This window comes from Bombina bombina, chromosome 1 (genome assembly GCF_027579735.1).
Source record: "Bombina bombina isolate aBomBom1 chromosome 1, aBomBom1.pri, whole genome shotgun sequence".
NCBI lineage: Eukaryota > Metazoa > Chordata > Amphibia > Anura > Bombinatoridae > Bombina > Bombina bombina.
Window position 1 is genome coordinate 650,986,726 of NC_069499.1, and position 19,715 is coordinate 651,006,440.

A 19,715-nucleotide genomic window follows, 5' to 3' on the forward strand; every position below is an offset into this window, starting at 1 on the left:
CCCTGGTAGTTTGGGGGGTGGGGGTTTGTATAGTGTTAGGGTTTTTTTAATCCTTTTTGAAACAAAAGAGCTGTTTATCTCAGGGCAATGCCCTACAAAAGGCCCTTTTAGGGCCCCCCAAAAGGCCCTTGGTAGTTTATTCTAGATTAGGGTTTTTTATTTGGGGGTGTTTGTTTTAAGGGTATTAGAATAGGATTAATTTTTTGTAATGTTAGGTTTTAGTGTAAAGCAGGTTAGGTTTTATTTCACAGGTAAGTTTGTATTTATTTTAACTAGGTAGTTACTAAATAGTTAATAACTATTTACTAACTAGTCTACCTAGTTAAAATAAATACAAACTTACCTAGGAAATAAAAATAAAACCTAAGCTAGCTACAATATAACTATTAGGTATATTGTAGCTAGCTTAGGATTTATTTCACAGGTAAGTATTTAGTTTTAAATAGATATTATTTAGTTAATAATTGTAAATTTAATTTAAATCTAATTTAATTATGTTAAAGTAAGGGGGGGTTAGGGTTAGGTTTAGGGGTTAATATAGTTTAATTAAGCTTGTTGCGATCTGGGGGGCTGGCGGTTTAGGGGTTAATAGGTTTATTTAGTTAATAATTGTAAATTTAATTTAGCTATATTTTTATTATGTTAAAGTTAGGGGGTGTTAGGGTTAGGTTTATGGTTACGTTAGGGTTAGGGTTATGTTAGGGTTAGGGTTACATTAGGGTTAGGTTTAGGGGTTAATATAGTTTAATTTAGCTTGTTGCGATGTGGGGGGCTGGCGGTTTAGGGGTTAATGAATATAGTATAGTGGCAGCCATATTGGGAGCGGCAGATTAGGGGTTAATCATTTTATTTAGGTAGCAGCGATATCGGGAGCGGCAGATTAGGGGTTAATAACTATAGGCAGGCGTCAGCGATGTTGGGGGCAGCAGATTAGGAGTGTTTAGACATAGGGTTTATGTTAACGTGTTTAAACAGTATTTTTATTCCCTCAAAGAAATCAATGGGGCTGTGTTACGGAACTTTTGTTTCCGCGATCGTGTGTTTTAATTTTGTTTTTTGCCATCTCTCCCCATTGATGTCTATGGGGAAATCGTGCACAAGCATGTCTCAGCAGTGCTCTGATTGTGTTCAGTAATGTGCTCAACGCAACCATATTGCACGCAAAAGGCATATGTTTGAATATGGCAGCGCTATAGAAAATGAAATAACGTAACTTTTGTTGTGTTAGTTAATTTCTCTATAGCGCTCAAAACTCGTAATCTAGGTGTATGTGCTTAAAAATGTCACTCTACCTTTCTGCATTCCAGAGACTTCCATTACATTTTATCAAATGTCACATCACAACCAAGGATGTGCAAACATTCGACATTTAAATTTTTTTTGATACATTAATTTGTTCAAATGGAATTTCAAATGTTTATAAAACATTTTAACATTCTTTTTTTGAATTTTAATTTTTGAATTTTCAATAGCATTCGAAAATATGTGTTCAAATAATAGAATGTTTAACTATGTATTTTTCATCACATTCGATTTCGAATTTGTTTATCCAAATCAAATTTTTAATATTCAATTTTAGTATTTCTAATCTACAATTATATTTTATAAATGTAATATTCGAATTTGAATTTGAAATAGTATTTCTAGTCTATAACTGTGTTTTATAAATATAATATTTGAATTCGAATTCAAATGTTTATAATAAATAGAATATACACATTCGATTTTTGAATGTGTATATTTGATCTATTATGTACATTAGAAATAAAAGGGACATTTGAAAATCGAACGTGACATTCTTTTTTTGAATTTTAATTTTTGAATTTTCAATTGCATTCGAAAATATGTGTTCAAATAATAGAATGTTTAACTATGTATTTTTCATCACATTCAATTTCGAATATGTTTATCCAAATCAAATTTTTAATATTCAATTTTAGTATTTCTAATCTACAATTATATTTTATAAATGTAATATTCGAATTTGAATTTGAAATAGTATTTCTAGTCTACAACTGTGTTTTATAAATATAATATTTGAATTCGAATTCAAATATTTATAATAAATAGAATATACACATTCGATTTTTGAATGTGTATATTTGATCTATTATGTACATTAGAAATCAAAGGGACATTTGAAAATCGAACGTGACATTCGAAAACTGTAAATAGCATTCGATTATAGAATTTTTAAGAATATTTGTTCTAATCAACATTCGATTATGTAAATTGAATTTCTACAATAACATTTGTTCTAACATTCAAATTAGAATATAAACACATTCGCCCATCCCTATTTGCAACTGACCAGTATTCCAGGTTTAGTCTCTTTTCTTAGATAATTTATTTAATGCAAGGGTCGGCGTGATATTTCTCACCATTCCGATAAAGTTTAATAATCAGACTCATAGTAAGAAGTTGGCATGTGTTTATAAAACAGTAATAATCTAACTAAATATAGCATTTTAGTATAAGACTAGAATCAGTGGGAGTGAGAATGTGGGAGTGAGAATGTTAGTTTTCTGAGGATCCTTAAAACCACAAACATGGTTATTTTACTTGAATTGGCACCCCAAGATACACAGGTGCTATGTCACACATGACAAAAGCATCAATAGTAAATCCTCAGCCTTCTAAAAGTGTACAGGTTGGTGGGAGGATCAATAATCTTTACATTCTATTAAGCTAACACTTATGCTTATAACTTTTATTCTCTTCCCTTCACCTTATTGAATACTTCCCTCAAAGCTAACTTAGATCTGAAGGCAGGACATCAACAGATTTTTATATATATATATATATATACTAGTCCTAAAGCCCGTTCACACGGGCCGTGTTGTGTTATTCTCGTTATAATTTTATTTTATTTTTTTTATTTATTTTCTCTCTCTCTCTCTCTCTCTCTCTCTCTCTCTCTCTCTCCTGTGCGCGCCTTCACATGCCGGTCCTCGCGCTGCTTTGTTTCACTGATCAGCTGCTTTTGCTAAGTGGGTGCGAGGGTGGTGCGTGCGCATTCAGCAAGGGGGGTCAAAGTGCTCACATCAGTTTCAAGGGGGGTCAAAGTGCTGACATCAGTTTTTTTTTTCAGCTACAATCTTGCTAAGTGGGTGCGAGAGTGCGCGCGTGCGAAGTATCAACAGCTGGCCAAGGGTGCGCGTGCGATCAGCTGCAAGAGTTTGTCTGAACTGCGCATGACGGCTTCAGACAAACTCTTGTCTTTTATAATATAGGATATATATATATATATATATATATATATATATATATATATATATAAGCCAATTTTATCATCTTAAAGGGACCGTAAAGCCCAATTAAACTTTCATGCAATTTTAAGCTACTTTACATTGTTCTATCTGTATCCTTTGTTGAAGAACAAACCTATATAGACTGATAGGAGCTCAGCTGTGTATGTGTTTATAGCAATCTGGGGCAGCAGAGTTTGTAACTATGTATAACATTGCTATAAACATTGTTGCAAACACTGATGCCAGATGGCTTAAAACACTTGCAAACTCCTGAGCTCACCTATGATTATTCTTTCACAAAGTATGCCAATAGAACTAGGCAAAACAGATCAATTTAAGTTTAGTATTGCCTTTACTGTCTCTTTAAAATAATTAGTTTCCCCAAAGGTTTTGCAATCTCTACTGTTTAGCTCTCTTGTAATCTAAACCTATAGATTATAAAACATTTGCAGAGCTAATATATATTGAAGGATAAGTGAAACATCTCAAAAACTTATTCTAACTATATATATATATATATATATATATATATATATATATATATATAGTGGAACATCTGTCTAGAACTGTCAATAGCGCAAAAGATTTAGTCAAAGTTACATTATACACTAGATTTTTCTGCATAAATGTTTTGTAGATGATCCATTTATATAGCCTATACATGTTTTTTTTTTTTAAGTATAGTTTTGCTTATTTTTTTTATTTATTATATTTTCATTTTACATGAGATATCAAACAGTCATTGTACATTATAGTTGTTTACACTTATGTCTAGTTAGACTGTTCAGCAGAGATTACAAAAATCAACTTAACTACTACTCTATTAACTAACTCTGTGTTCCATTTTTATACATATCACATGTAGGTATTACGTTACTGAGAAAATCATAAGAACTATCAGTCTTACCTATTATCTCCTACAGACTAACTTACCGATTGTTAAGGAATCTCCTCTGAATCGCCCTGGGTCCTCGAGCCAGGGGGGGGGCAGACAGACCTCCATGCCAATGGTCTCTCTACCTATGTGGATTTTATCATTATGCTATATGTTGAGGTGGCAAAAGTATATTTTCCCACAAAAAACTAGCATCTAAAAAGAAGGGGAGCTTGTTCCGTTTTAAAAACCCATACTCCTCTAAACATATGAGTTTAGTTGTTCTTTCGATCCACATCTCCCTAGTTGGGGAAAATTATGTCTTCCATGCCCTGGCTATTAAAGATCGAGCCCCGTTCAATCCTATTTGTACTATAAGGGATCTCAACTTACATGTAATATGGGTGGTGTCATTTAGTAATGCTATCCTGGATGTTAATTGAAATGTATCTCCCACTAGTCTCTGAAGGTATGCCGCCACCTCCTTCCATAATCTTTTTATTATGGGACAATCCCACCACATATGTAATAAGCTTCTCTGTTCGCCACAGCCCCTCCAACACATTTGTGAAGAGTCATGGTATATTGGGTTCAGTCTGGTCGGAGTTAGGTACCAAAGAGACAAAAGCTTATAGTTCATTTCAAATATTTGTGGGGAAGTGGAGGATTTTTTTGTTCTTTGGAATATGGTGTGCCAGCTTCATTATCAATCTGTGTGTGAAGATCGCGTGCCCATCTTATTGTAAGGTTTGGCAATGTAGTGTTTTGGGGTTCTAATAAAAGACGGCGAGTTACCGCTAGGGGACTCTGGATTATCATCTCCCTGTCACATAATCTTTCAAAAGGGGTCAGTGAACGGAGAAAATCCTTCCTGTGGGGTGATGTTTGTAGGAAATGCTGAAGTTGTGCATATTTAAGCCAATGTGCATACCGTCCATCTGTGATAGTCTCTAACCTGTGTCTGTCCAATAGTTTCCCGTCTTCTAAAAATCTGCACAGTGGAATTGTGTATCCTCATTCTTTAAGTCTTCTAAATCCCTTATCCAAACCCCACACCATCTCTGTATTGAGAACTATTGGGAACAGTGGAGATCTAATGGAAGAGATATGAGGATATAGAGTTTTTATTTTCTCCCATTCTTTAAAAAAATATTTGTGTATGTCTAAATGTCCGCATTGCCTTGTTCTTAGATCAGGGGGTACCCAACATAACGCTCTGATGAATGGAACTTGTAAGATATGGCAGTCAATAGACACCCACGCCTTGTGTGTTGTTGAACCATGCCAATCTAGAATTCTCTGGAGAGTCACTGCATGATAATATTCCTCAATTTTTGGTAATCCCGCCCCACCCATGATCGTAGGTCTGTATAAGGTGCTTCTATTTACTCTAGGTCTAATCTTACCCCATACATAGGTATTTATCTGTCCTTGTACCCGAGTTAAAAACCAGGAGGGGAGGTGGATTGGTAGAGCTTGTAATAAATATAGAATCTTAGGTAGTACCGTCATTTTTATAGAGTGTATCCTGCCCCACCATGAGAGTGTTTTAGTTGCCCAAGAATTAAGGTCTCTTACTATAATGCTGAACAAGGACTCGTAATTTTTCTTGAAGAGGGTAGACGGATTGGGGGAGAGGTGGATACCCAAATACCTTACTGACTCTGACTGTAAACGCAGAGGGCAAACCCATGAAAGTTTTTGGAATTCTGATGGGCAAAGTGATATATTCAAAACTTCTGATTTGGTTTGGTTTACTAAAAAATTTGAGAAAGCACCAAATTTCTCAATTTCCTTAAGTATCACTGGGATGGTACTCCTGGGATAGGTAACAGAAAAAAGGACGTCGTCCGCATACATAGCAATTTTAAATTCGTTGGGTCCTATAGTGATAACGTGTATATCTTTATTGGCTTGTACGTGGGCCTCGAAGACCTTCATGGACAATATAAACAGAATAGGGGAGAGAGGGCACCCATGTCGCGTACCATTTTGGATAGAAAATGGATCTGAAAGCATGCTATTTACTCTAACTCTGGCACTTGGGCAGGTATATAGGCTACAGACTCTATAATTTTGGTTCTGAATCCAAATATTTCTAATGTTTTTTTAAGAAATTGCCAATTTGTCCTATTGAACGCTTTTTCTGCATCCGTCGTCATTATAACTGCCGGTATATTGTGAAACTTTGCGTATGTCGATAGTGTTAACGCTCTTATTGTGTTGTCTCGCGCTTCGCGACGAGGCGTAAAGCCAACCTGGTCGGTGTGTATAATGTCGTTCAATACTGTGTTTATTCGGTTTGCTATAATTTTGCTAAATATCTTTATGTCAGAATTAAGTAAAGAGATAGGTCTGTAGCTACCCAGTTGTTCCTGTGGTTTATCTGGCTTTAATATAACCGAAATGTGCGCCATTAACATGTCAGGTGAGAATTTTATGTTATTATCTATGGCTTGGAACAAGGACAGGAGATGAAGGACTAAAAGATGCTTAAAAGTTTTATAATACGAATTAGTAAACCCGTCTGGACCCGGGCTATTCCCCCCTGGGAGATGGGAAATAACAGTCAGGATTTCTTTTAAGGTTATTGGCATATCCAAGTCTCTCCTCTGGGATGCTGATAAAGGGTTTAGGTTGGCGGCCTGGATATATTGTTCCATATCCTCGAAATGTGTCAGTGTGTCCAGTTGTTCTAAATTGTAGAGTCTCGCATAAAAGTCTCTAAAACTATCCACTATTTCTTTACTATCATAAGTATCTGTCCCATTCTGTTTTTGTAGTTTGTGTACATGTGTTTGGCCAGTTTTAGTTTTCAAAGCCCTCGCCAGCATGGAACCTGCTCTGTTTCCCTCGAAAAATAAGGTTTTTCTTAATTTTAGTGCTGTCCTCTGGGCCTCTCTTGTGACTATACTGTTAAGGTCAGTCCTAACTTTGGTCATCGATGATAGGAGGCTTGAATATTTTGGCCGTTGTTTATGTTCTAATTCTAAGTCTCGTAATTTGGAGAGTAATGAGTTCACCGTCATGTTGTATGCTATGTTTGATGCACTCCCCTCGAACTACTGCCTTATGCGCCTCCCATTTGTTAAGTGGTGATACCTCTGTACTCGTGTTCTGTAAAGTATTCTGTAAAGTATTCTGTAATTGATGTATTTAAAGATTTATATGTCAATGGGTGGCGAAGGAGGTATTCATCTAATCTCCAAATATAAGGACTGACTGGGATTTCTGGCCATTTTAAGGAAATAGCGACTACTGAGTGATCAGCCCAGGTGGTTGGCTGGATATCTGAATCTGTCACAAGGGAAATACTCGATTGGTCTATGTAGAGATAGTCCAACCATGAGTATGAAGCCCAAGGGTAGGAATAGAATGTATAATTCCTTTGTTAGGGATGTTGTACCCTCCATATATCTATCAATCCTAATTGCCGAAAACAACAGTAAACTAAGTCTGGGGGCCTGTGAGCTGCATTAGTATTCGGAGAGGTCATGTCCAACAGGGGGTCCATGGTTACATTGAGGTTCCCCCCTAAAATCAGTACACCTTTCCTGTTTTCTAGGACTAGGGAAAGTAATCTTTTAAAGAAGGTTGTTCTGCTAGAGTTGGATGCATATACATTAACAAATGTCACTGGTCTATTATATATTAACCCTATCACTATGAGTATTCTACCCTCTTTATCTCCTATTGTATCGATCAGCTGAAAAGGTGTATTGCGGTGTATCAAAATACCCACCCCATTTTTTTTCTTTTCATTAGAATTAAGGTATCCTGTTTGAAAAGTGGGTCTCCTGTACAAATATGACCGAGCTTTTTTGTTTAGCAAACCATTTCAATGCTATAGATCTTTTTGTGGGGGAATTAAGTCCCTTGGTGTTCTGGGATATTACACATATATTTCTATGCATTGTGTCTTATCAAGTGTGGGTGTGTAGTCTTACCTTGCAAAATAATGTCACCTTTTAGAGGCATCTGCATCGCCCCCCAGCCCGAAGGACCAGGAAAAAAACCCTGTGGCTGTAAAAGATAACCTCTGCATCCAAGGAGACACTTCTGTGAATGGACCAAAAGGAACATGTGAACACTAAATAACTTACTAACAATAAGCATAACATTAAACATAACAATATTGTCCAACATATTATAGACTAATCTCATATCTAGGTAGCGAACAGGTGATTTCTTTCTTGCCGCTGATAGAATGTTCTCTTTATCTTTGAAATAATGACATTTCAGGATAACATCCCTAGGTGGTGCAGAGGGTTGTGGTTTCGGCCTCAGCGCTCTGTGTGCTCTATCCTACATTATATCCGTGTCAGGACCTGTGTCAAGCAAGAAGCGAAGCAAATTTTGTAGATATTGTTGCAGTGCCGCAGGCAAGATGGTTTCTGGGATTCCTCTTATCCTTAAATTCTGTCTGCGACCCCTATTGTCTAAATCCTCTATCTGGTTTTGCTACTGTATAATCTCTGTAGTTTGGTGTTGAAGTTGCAATGTGGTAAGGTTTGTAGTTTCTGACACCTCTTCAGCATATTCCTCAAGTTGTACTACTCTGTTACCTAGCTGAGTAATGTCTTTTTTAACTTCAGCCAGACCATCCCTAATTAGTTGGCTAACCTGCTGCATAAAGGTTGATAAATCCTCCTTGGAGGGTAAAGCATTCAGGTCTGCTCTGGTGAGGGGAGATTCTTCTGCTTGGGGGACGCCATCTATACTGCCCCTTTCCTCTTCTATATCTGAAGTGGGAGAGCTTGGTGTTGTTGCACTAGGTGTGACTACTGTCTTAAAGAAAGAGTTCATTTTAGAGCCTGAGGAGTTTACTGGTTTTTGAGGTTTATCCATTTTTTGTTGTCTTCTAGACCCCATATTAATAGTAATGCTTAAGATGTCTCTATACTGATTTAGGAGCAACTTTATATTGTGTTATACCATGTTCAAGCAGTTGCTTTATTTGTTCTTAAAAAGTCACTCCTTATATAGGGTTATTTCCCACAGCAGCAATCACAAAGTTTCTCTGCCCCTTTCTTTTCTATGATTGATTGTAGGGTGTCCTTTTCAATGTATATACAACGTTCCCCACCTATCTCCTGCAGGGCTGCAGAGTTATAACATGAGCTGTGCAACAGATTATTGAATTCAATGTGGTAGCAGCCACACAGCATTTCTATCTGTGTAATTGAGATATGATTGTATCTGTGCTGCAGCTCCTTTTAGTTTCTCTAAGACCCCATGTAGAACTGGGAAAAAGTCTATATTCAGAGCCCTAATCCCCGGTTCTCCATACACACATCTCCCTTAAATAAGGGTGTACCTTGGCGGACAAGTTTTTTTAATAAGGATGGTGGGCCCCCGCTCTCCCCTCGCTTTACCTCCAAAGCGCTGTGCTGGTAATGTCGGTCGGTGCAACTACCGACTTATCCACTGTACCGCTGTGTTGTGTCAGCTGTGGCTCAGGCTCTGGAGAGATCGGGCCTGCACTTCTCACTCCTCCTCAGCTCTGCTGCAAATGGCGATTCGCGCCACTGATGATGCGTCTGTAGGCCCCGGCTATACTACGTCAGGGGCAGTTTCCGTACCTCCGGTGAGTACTCAGCCTCTCACATGCTGGAATTTTGTGCTCAAAGGTTTCCCCAGACACTTACACAGCTAAGTCGTTTGTTTTATGCTCTTGGACCCACTGTTAAAAGGTGCGACAGGAGTTAGCTATTGGGAGCACTACATATTTGCGGCTATGCTGTTCTATGGCCGGCTCCGCCCCCGTCAGTTTTGCTTATTTTTAAATAACATTACGCTGATATTCAGACTCCTAACCAAGAACCAAAGTTTTAGGAGACTACTGATGTATACCTACTCCAGCTTGCTCCTGTTTGTATAAAGAGTCTTTTCATAGGTACAATTAGAATATATATATATATATATATATATATATATATATATATATATATATATATATATATATATATATATATATATATATATATATTTATATATATTTATGTATATTTACAATTTACTTGTATTATTAAAATGACCTCCTTGTCTTGGCAAACTTTGTTGAAACATATCATCTTGATGTGATATCTAGATAGGCCTAGGAGCATGCATACATCTTTAGCAGTATGTGTCAGTAATATAAGTGGCAACGTTATACAAGAAACCAGTGAAGTGAGCTTTATCTGCAACAAGAAGTGCTGAGTGAACACACAAACGGCTCTGTTCACTTACAACTACACACTGTTTGCATGGGTCTCAGTTTGTGTTCAGTCTTCTTTATTAAACAGTACTTCCAAGTATACAGCTTCATTTACCTTAGAGTTTTACTAGGGAGTGGCCGAAGCTGCTAAACTCTAAAGCCCCCTCCATAGAATACTTGTATAACAGTGCTACAGACATTGCTGCTATATAGTGCACACGACACATGCACATTACAAAGCCTAAGGGGCCGAATTATCAAGCTCCAAATGGAACTTGATGCCCCTGCTTCCGCGCAAGCCTTCTAAAGACCGCTGCTCCATAACTTGTTCGCATGCTCTGAGGCTGAGGACATCAATCCGCCTGATCCTATATGATCGGGCTGATTGACACCCCCTGCTATCGGCCGCAATCAGTTGTGCAATGACAAATGGCGACAGTGGATGCTGTTAGCATTTATCGATGTGCGCCGGACATGATACGCTACATTGTATCATGTCCGCACGGACTTTCATAAATCAGCCCTTAAGTCACAGCTCTAAATCTTATCAGTGCCTTGTCTTGGTGCTTAATTTATTTAATTTTTGGATGCCAGAGAGGATTGCAACATCTTATCATCCATGACTTATATTTGTTTTTTTACAAATATTAGAAAATCAGCAAAACCAAATAAAATTTGCAAATAATTAAGTAGAACATAGATGTTTTACTTGCTAAGGGGAAAACGGAATGAATTGGTAGGCTCCAATGAGCATATGTTAAATCTATAATATATAACAAAGAGATGAACAATTGCTTTATCTACCAATGTTGCAGTAACCTTATTAAATTTTAGCATATGTAGCCTTTTTTTTTATTATTAAGCACAAAATAGTAGCACTTTCTCAATTTATAAACAAGTATGCCTAGGAAATGTATAGATCCCATTAATATAAACCTATATATTTTAACTAAATAAAATTATGATTATGTAGTTTAATTTATTTAATTCATAGAGAATAAATATCATAAATTAAGTTGATCTTTTTTTCAATTACATTTTATTGAGAATAAGTTGTTTAACTTAATTAGATTTATACAAAGAATGTAAAACCTTCACATAAATCTAAATGTGGGCATTTATTTTTAATAAGAGGTATAAACTTCAAATACCAGTCAGCTTTCATCTTTTTTTCATACTTTATTTCCACTCGGCTAACAGAGTTAAAGGACGAAGTGTATAAATCTATTGTCAAACTGGAAGAAGCTCAGCTGGTTTTCTCACTACAATGTAGCAAATATTATAATATTTTCTTTCTTTCCTTTTTTCTTTTCTTTCCTTTCTTTCTTTTCTGTCTTTCTTTCTTTTCTTTCTTTATTTGAGAATGCAGTCTCTTAAGCTAGATTCTTCTATAATTCTAATTCTTATTAAATAATAAGAACTCATCTCAAAGATTACACTGAATCATCCAATTATAATGAGGGGAGGGGCTTCAATGTTCATTATTGCAGAATAAAGCCAATTATTAAATAAAAACATGTATTAAAATAGCTGGTATGCAAACCACATAGAAGAGACATGAATGTCAAAATTAAAGTTTTAGGATTCAGACATACCATGCTATTTTACAAGACGTGCATTTACTTCTCTTGCTATCCTTTGTTGAAAAGCATACCTATGTAGGCTCAGATCAGCAATGCACTCCTTAAAGGGTTGAGATATAGTCAGTATTTCTACATGCAGTACTGTGTATTAAAGACAGTATATAAAGTCTCACATGAATTAAACCTTAGTTTCATTGCTTGCTATATTGTAAAGCATTTGCCTTGCCTTCATCTTGAGAAATGCGGCAAATGTCCCTGAGTGAGCCATAGAGCTTTCAAAATAATATTTCCCTTAAATGAATCCCATAAAAGGATGTTCCAGATGTTACAGACCTTACAGCTATAGCGCACAGACCAAACACATTTTAATGAGTCTGGGCCAGAATTGTTTCTTTCCTGCAAATCCACGGATGTGTTGCACTATATTACATAGGATTATAAGATTATATCACCATATGAGTAAATTCATATGGCCATTGTTATTGCCACAGAAGATCTTATATTATTTGCCTTTAAAGGCACAGAAGATACTTTAAGATTTTATATAAAGTAGTTTGTGCATAATGAAACAACATTATAATATATTTATTTATATAATATATTTTCATGTAATTTCTCGTTATAAAAACTTGGAATGCATCCTGCTGACTTCTCATGGATAATTCAGCTACATTTGACTAGAGATGGTGAGGGAGAATTAAAGTGAAAGAGTAGAGTTGAGATTCCAATCAGACAACATGACGACTGTTGCTTATATCAATCATCAGGGGGGAACAAGGAGTTCCCTGGCGATGAGAGAAGTGACCAAAATAATAGGATCACTCCTGCCACCTATACACCAATTGGTGTATTACCCACCAATTTAAATGCTATATTAATTAAACACCTAAATGCGGGTTGTTTTCAGGTAAAGTATGTACTCTGCTTCTTGCAAGAGAAATGCCACGGCAGTAGGCACACTGAGTCACTATGAATCACTGCCACCATTAGATATTAATTCTCGCAAGTGAAAGCAAACATGAGATCCTAAAAACAGCTCCTACTATATCGGACGACAACAAGTTAGCGTCCAAAATAAATAATAGTTACAACTTACAATATAATTGAACTTGTTGTTACAAATGTTGTTATTACAAATGTTGCAACTTGTGGTTGTTAAACTTTAAATATATAGGATCCGCAGATGTTCATTAAATCAAACCGTTACTGGTCATATGATGTGGTGTGTGCCTTTGAGGCAAATATTATTGATGGTTATATATTCTACGGTTTGCACAAATTTTATCACCACTGAAAAATAAAGTTATTATTATCAGTTTTCTATATTAGTTGGTGCAAACGTTATTTGTTCACATACCATGCTCAGACTCACGGTGTGAGCCAGCAATTCGATTTCTGTATATTACCCACCAATCTAAATGCTGTATTAGTTAAGCACCTAAATGCGGTTTGTTTTCAGGTAAAGTATGTGCTCTGCTTCTTGCAAGAGAAATGCCACGATAGTAAACACACTAAATCTCTGTAAATCACTGGCACCATTAGATATTAGTGTAGCAAGTAAAAGCAAACATAAGATCCTATAAACAGCTCCTACTATATAAGACGCCAACAAGTTAGCAAGTGAAAAATCAAAAAGACTAAGCTACAGAAAGGTCTCTTCTATAGCGGAGACCTGATTAAGAGCATAATAAAAGTGCTATTGACTGAGTCAGCGATTAAAAAGAAAGAGGTTCCATAACCTCGTGCTAGTGCCCCTCAGCTACATATCTGTCCCTGATATTCTTTATTAGATAACAACTGCAAAATAATTTACTTTACACTAACTTTATGACAGTGGCTTGCCTTGTCTGTGGACTAAAGCCCAGATGGGCTTCTCCTAATAAGGTAAATTGCAGGTGGTACATAAAAATTGCAGTAAAAAGGATCTTAATTTGTTTTAAAAACGTTTAAACTTGACTAATATGTTTATTCTATAGCAATACAACATAAATGTCTTATAAATACAAGGTGTTTACTGGCCATTTAAATATTTGTTTTCTGCAATGTGCTGAATGTGTACCAATATCCCTGGAGAGGTAAAAAAAAACTAGGCTGCAAATAAAAAAGCTGGTATAGGAGATTTGCAGCAATTTTAAAAACTTAGGTTACAGAATTTGCTTTTTGGCCGCTCTAGGGAATGTTGGGAAATTTGTTATACAAAATAAAGAGGTGTGTAACGTCCCTTTAAATGACTGAATTGCAAAAATCTGCATACAAAGTTAATATTTTAAAAGCATCTCAGAGTCATTTTGTTAGCAACATTTGCAGTCCAGGGACACACACACGTTTGCATTTATAAACATTTTATAAAGCTTTGTTTTAATGAACTCCTGGAGTCTTCTGTCCATCATTTGCTGTTTGCAGCCATCACCGGAGCAGAGGATAGCCTTTGTTTATATGTGCACTGGGCCACTGTAATATACCCAGTAAGCTTCACTTGCACTACTGTGTGCATCACACATTGTGAGTATCCACTTACTTGGGAGCAGCTTATGGGGTCTTTATATGTTATTGTTCTGCACTAGGAGTCGCCCTCTTCTTCCTTCCTTTTTCCACATGTTTGCATGTGCTCATGTAGTTGGGTAAAAGTCCTGAATTCCATAGAATACACTTAAAGGGACACTGTACCCAAAAAATGTATTTCGTGATTCAGATTGAGCATCAAATTTTAAGCAAATTTCGAATTTACTCCTATTAGCAAATTTTCTTCATTCTCTTGGTATCTTTATTTGAAATGCAAGAATGTAAGTTTAGATGCCGGCCCATTTTTGGTGAACAACCTGGGTTGTCCTTGCTGATCGGTGGATACATTCATCCACCAATTAGAAAGTGCTGTCCAGAGTACTGAAACCAAAAAAGCTTAGATGCCTTCTTTTTCAAATAATGATAGCAAGAGAACGAAGAAAAATTGATAATAGGAGTAAATTAGAAAGTTGCTTAAAATTGCATGCTCTTTCTGAATTACAAATTCAGGTTCAGTGTCCCTTTAAGTCACAATGGGAAAATTAAAGTGAAAGTATACTTACCTTTATGTCGATCCAGGATATCATTCGTTATACAAAATCAATATGACTTTCATTCATGATTCGTTATAAATATCATTATAAATCAAGTTATCGCCATTATTAATCCATTTGGGAATGTACACAAATACAACCAGTACAGCCAACTGAAATACTGGCCATTAGGCGGCCGTCAGTGCACATCATCCGTCTACTTGATCCTGTGCGCATGCGCTATTATTTTCTCCTTCATCTCGGCATCCACGTGCACTCATGTTTTGCGCTTGCATATTTGCACTATCTAGGAATCCCCATAAGGCGTCATTGCCTTGTTAGGAACGGATGTGATACATAGAAGCGCATCACTTGTCTTCTGCAATTGTTCAATCGATAAATTTATGTTTGCTACATCAATAATGCTTTACTATATAAATCAACTCAAAGAATCCTAAAAAATTATATTTTATTAATTGATGTTATATATTATATATTTTTCACTTTGAAAATCAAAGACATAATTCAGATCGAAATCGCCGATTGGCGCATGTGCTGTTTCACGGAGCCTCGTGAACGCGCTTTAGACAGATGTAGAAAGCGGATGGGACGGCTCTATACGTCAAAGACAAGGAAAGCAGGAAATAGTATGTGGGAGGAGTAAGACATTGCAATGGTAGGGACTTATAATTATAAATAATAGAGAAATAAAAAAAATAAAAAAAAAAGTTAGCAATTAAGTTAGCATAATAGTAACAAATGCATTCATGTCTTGCAAAAGTTGAAACTTTACCTTCACTTAAAATAATTACATTTTAAAATGTAAATCACAGGAAAATAAAGCAAAACAAATAATGAAAGTGCATTACAAAGTTGTTTCACTGTAGAAACTTTACCATCAAATTTCCAATGACGTGTTCAAGTAGTTGCAACGCATGGAAAATTGTTAATTGATGTTTATTTTTGTATTTGAAATAACTGCAATTCTCATTAAAACCACTATTTATTGTTCTCAAGAACACACACATTCAAATGGACTGAGCCTGCAAGAAGATCAGCCTTGCTTATATTTAAAAAGATAGATAATGCCTTTACTACCCATTCCCCAGCTTTGCACAACCAACATTGTTATATGAATACACTTTAAAACATTTAAACCTCTAAATTTCTGCCTGTTTCTAAGCCACTACAGACAGACTCTTATCACATGCTTTTTTTAATAGCTTTTCACAAGAAGAGACTGCTAATTCATGTGGGCCATATAGATAACATTGTGCTCTCTCCTATGGAGTTGTGCCGGACACAGCACTAATTGGCTAAAATGCAAGTCAATAGATAATAAATAAATAGCGATGTGATAAGGGGGCTGTCATAAAAGGCTTAGGTACAAGGTAATCACAGAGGTAAAAAGTATGTTAATATAACCATGCTGGCTGTGCAAAACTGGGCAATGGGTAATAAAGGGATTATCTATCTTTTTAAACATAGATGGAGTAGACTGTCCCTTTAAAGTACTGATATTTTCTTTGTGGCTGGTGGTCAAAATGACCAAAACCAGCTATTTGAATTATTTTTCCAATGCGTTTAATACTCTTCAGATGGTATAGAAAGTAATTGGGAATAAATGTAAGGGTATAAAAAATAAAATTACAATGTCCCTTTAATACAATTATTTTTGTAGTGCAAACCTACACAAAATGACCCCTTGCTTTTTCTTTATGAAGCTTATTTGCATGTTTGCTGAGGTTTTCTGTAGCGGGATCTGCAGATGTTCTGTGCAATTATCTATTTTGTGTCTTTCTAAGTGAGAATTCATGTCTCATTATGTTCCATTCTTCTGCTCTGTATATAGTACACTTCAGCTTTGACCCATGATGCAGTCTTGGTGATAGCGGAAGCTTTCAGGTACCTAAGAAGGCAGCGTGTGGATGTTTCGAGAAGAGGGAGCGCTGGAGACTGTCTGGCAAATCCTGCAGTGCCTTGGAGTCAAGGGATAGACATTGAAAGAGCCCTTAAGATGGTAAGCTAACATTTTGCACGTTTCCTATTTTTGAAGGTTGCTCAACATAGACTTTATATCATTTAATATACAATGTTTTAGTAAAATGCTTTTATGTGCTAGAACATTGTACTGTCATACTACTGTGATCTTAACCCTGGAAATGGGTAACCGCATAGTTAAAGTGACATGAAACCCACATTTTTCATGATTCAGTCACAGAATACAGTTTTTTTTTAAAAAAAGTTTCTATTTTACTTCTGTTATCAAATTAGCTTCTTTCTCATGTTACTCTTAGTTGAAGAGATCTCTAGATAGGTAGCGTGCACATGTCTGGATCACTACATGGCAAGGAAAAGTGCTGCCATCTACTGCTCTTGTAAATGTATAACATTGTTGCAAACCTGCTGCCATATAGGGCTAAAGACTTGTGCACGCTCCTGAGATTAAGCTTCTGCTTTTCAACAAAGGAAACCAAGAGAGCAAAGAAAATGTTGATAATAGCAGTAAATTGGAAAATTGTTTAAAATGAAATGATCTATCATAAATCATGAAAGAAAATGTTTGGGTTTTCGTATCCCTTTCCACTAAAGAGCAGCAATACACTTACAGACACCCTGGATAAACTGGTCATGAACTGCCAATGTGCATAGCTTCTGATCATCAGCACCAGGCCAGCTCAAGAATGGAAGTGTATTGCCACTGTAGACCATGCTTTAATTATGTGTTTAACCCACAGGGTAGGCATGTAGCACTTTGATAATAAAATTCTTTAAGGGTGATAGAGAATTTTACTGTTAAACAACTATTTCCCTTTAACAACTCAGACGTGAAGTGTCCACTGCCCTGACTACATCATAGACAAGTAAAGTCACAGTTCTGACACGTTATAAAAAGTTACATCAAGAATTAAAGTGAAAGTAAATCCTAGCATTTTACAAACGCTAGGATTTACTATTGAAACAAATAATGGGGAAAAATTTGGCTGAGGTGACGTTTTCACCTCTTAGCCAATAGCCGTGTGGTAAATCCAACTCCCATGGGCGCCAAGCCAGATTTACCACACAACTATTGGCTAAGAGGTGAAAACGTCACCTCTTAGCCAAATTTTTTTTTGGGCCGTCGGCTGCTGTACATGGTAAACACGGTGATCGATTGAATCAAATAAAGGAGCTTTTTACATGAAGTATCTTAGTCCCCTTTATTTGTTTCAATAGTAAATCCTAGCATTTGTAAACGCTAGGCTTTACTTTCACCTTAAGTTTATTTTTAGTGCACAGAAAAACTTTTTGATGGATTACAGGCTTTGTTTTATCAAACAACCCTTATCTGTGTGACTTTATAATGGCGCGTGCTATCACTGCTCAGTTTCTCTATGTTCTCACTTTGAATTGATTTTCACATTAACCATATTACATGAAAAGTACTAAAACAGGTATTGTCTCATTGGTGTGATAGCATTAATATATTAGATAGATGAAATATTTTAATATTAGAAGTAAACTGCATAATTGCTATATATATTCTTTTTAGGTTTTAGTAAAACTGAGTGCATAATGAACCTATTCAAACATTCAGTTTTCTTGTGTAGTAATGAGCTTCGTTTTCACGTTTTTCTGTTTTCAAATGAGTTCAGTTTTCTTAAGACTGCCTAACTATTATCTAGTTTCTATATTCAGATCTCGATTACAAGTGGAAAGCAAAAATATTAACATTTTTGAGAGCCAACAGCACTCAAGTTAAATCAATAGCGCTCCTATTTTTGGTTCATCACCTGGGTAGCGCTTGCTGATTGGTGATTAAGCTTACATTCCTGCTATTTCAAATAAAGATACATTGAAAACGAAGAAAATTGAAAATAGTCCATTAGAAAGTTGCTTAAAATTGCCTGCGCTATCTGAATCAAGAAAGAAAAATTTGGGTTTAGCTGCCCTTTAAGGCCAGTCAGTATATTTAATAAAAAAGGTTGTTATAAATCACAATGAATGGTTAAAACAAGTGTTTCACATGAGATGGTATAATCGTAAGAATCATGAATAGTATTATTTAATTGTTAGTAATAAAAATGTTGTTGTAAATCTCAATGAAGGCTCATCACACGCTAGTCCATTTAATAATGTACAATATAACAAAATAATCAATTAAAGCCTAATTAGAATATATGTAAATAGAGTCCATAAAAAGCCCTTATGAAAAGTATTATTATAATTGGTATTCCATTTAATAAGAAATTATGTAGCCAAACAGGCAGCACACGTTTAATTCTATTTTAAAAGCTTTATTTTCGCAGGATGTACAATTCTTTTGAAAAAGGTTCCACAATACTATATAGTATTTCCTTGTATTTCCTTTTGTTCTTCAATTTGAAAACATGAACTTTTATTATAGACTTTATTCCTCTGAAATATATTTCTCTCCTATATTTTGTTGAAATACTTTATGTATTTGAGATACAATTCTGGATGACAGTTGAAGTCAAATGGTTCATAACATCCATAGTCTGCCTGGCTTTGATTTTTCCAATCTAAACAGTGTGTCAGCTTTTTGACCCACTTCTAAACCTTCACAAAATGCACATACAGGAAGTGAGCTTCACTATAGCTATATCTCTTTGATAAATTCCTCTAATTTGGTTTTATTTGTTGCTGCATGCACCAACCTCTTTTTTAATGTTTTTGTATGGAGCCATAAGTGTTATGCAACTACTTTATCTCAGGTCTGGTACCATAAAAGGGACAGCATACTTTTAAATTGGTTTACTCTTAATGTGTTTC

At 35.8% G+C, this 19,715-nt stretch overlaps 1 protein-coding gene across 1 annotated transcript in view; it reads left to right on the forward strand.

The window, feature by feature from the left end:
• The window catches only part of GRIA3 (glutamate ionotropic receptor AMPA type subunit 3), a 662,172-nt gene that overhangs the window by 485,315 nt on the left and 157,142 nt on the right, over positions 1–19,715 (forward strand). Inside the window, exon 7 of the mRNA XM_053699114.1 lies at positions 16,795–16,962. Coding sequence (XP_053555089.1) covers positions 16,795–16,962 — 168 coding nt within the window. The remainder of the gene's footprint in view (positions 1–16,794; positions 16,963–19,715) is intronic.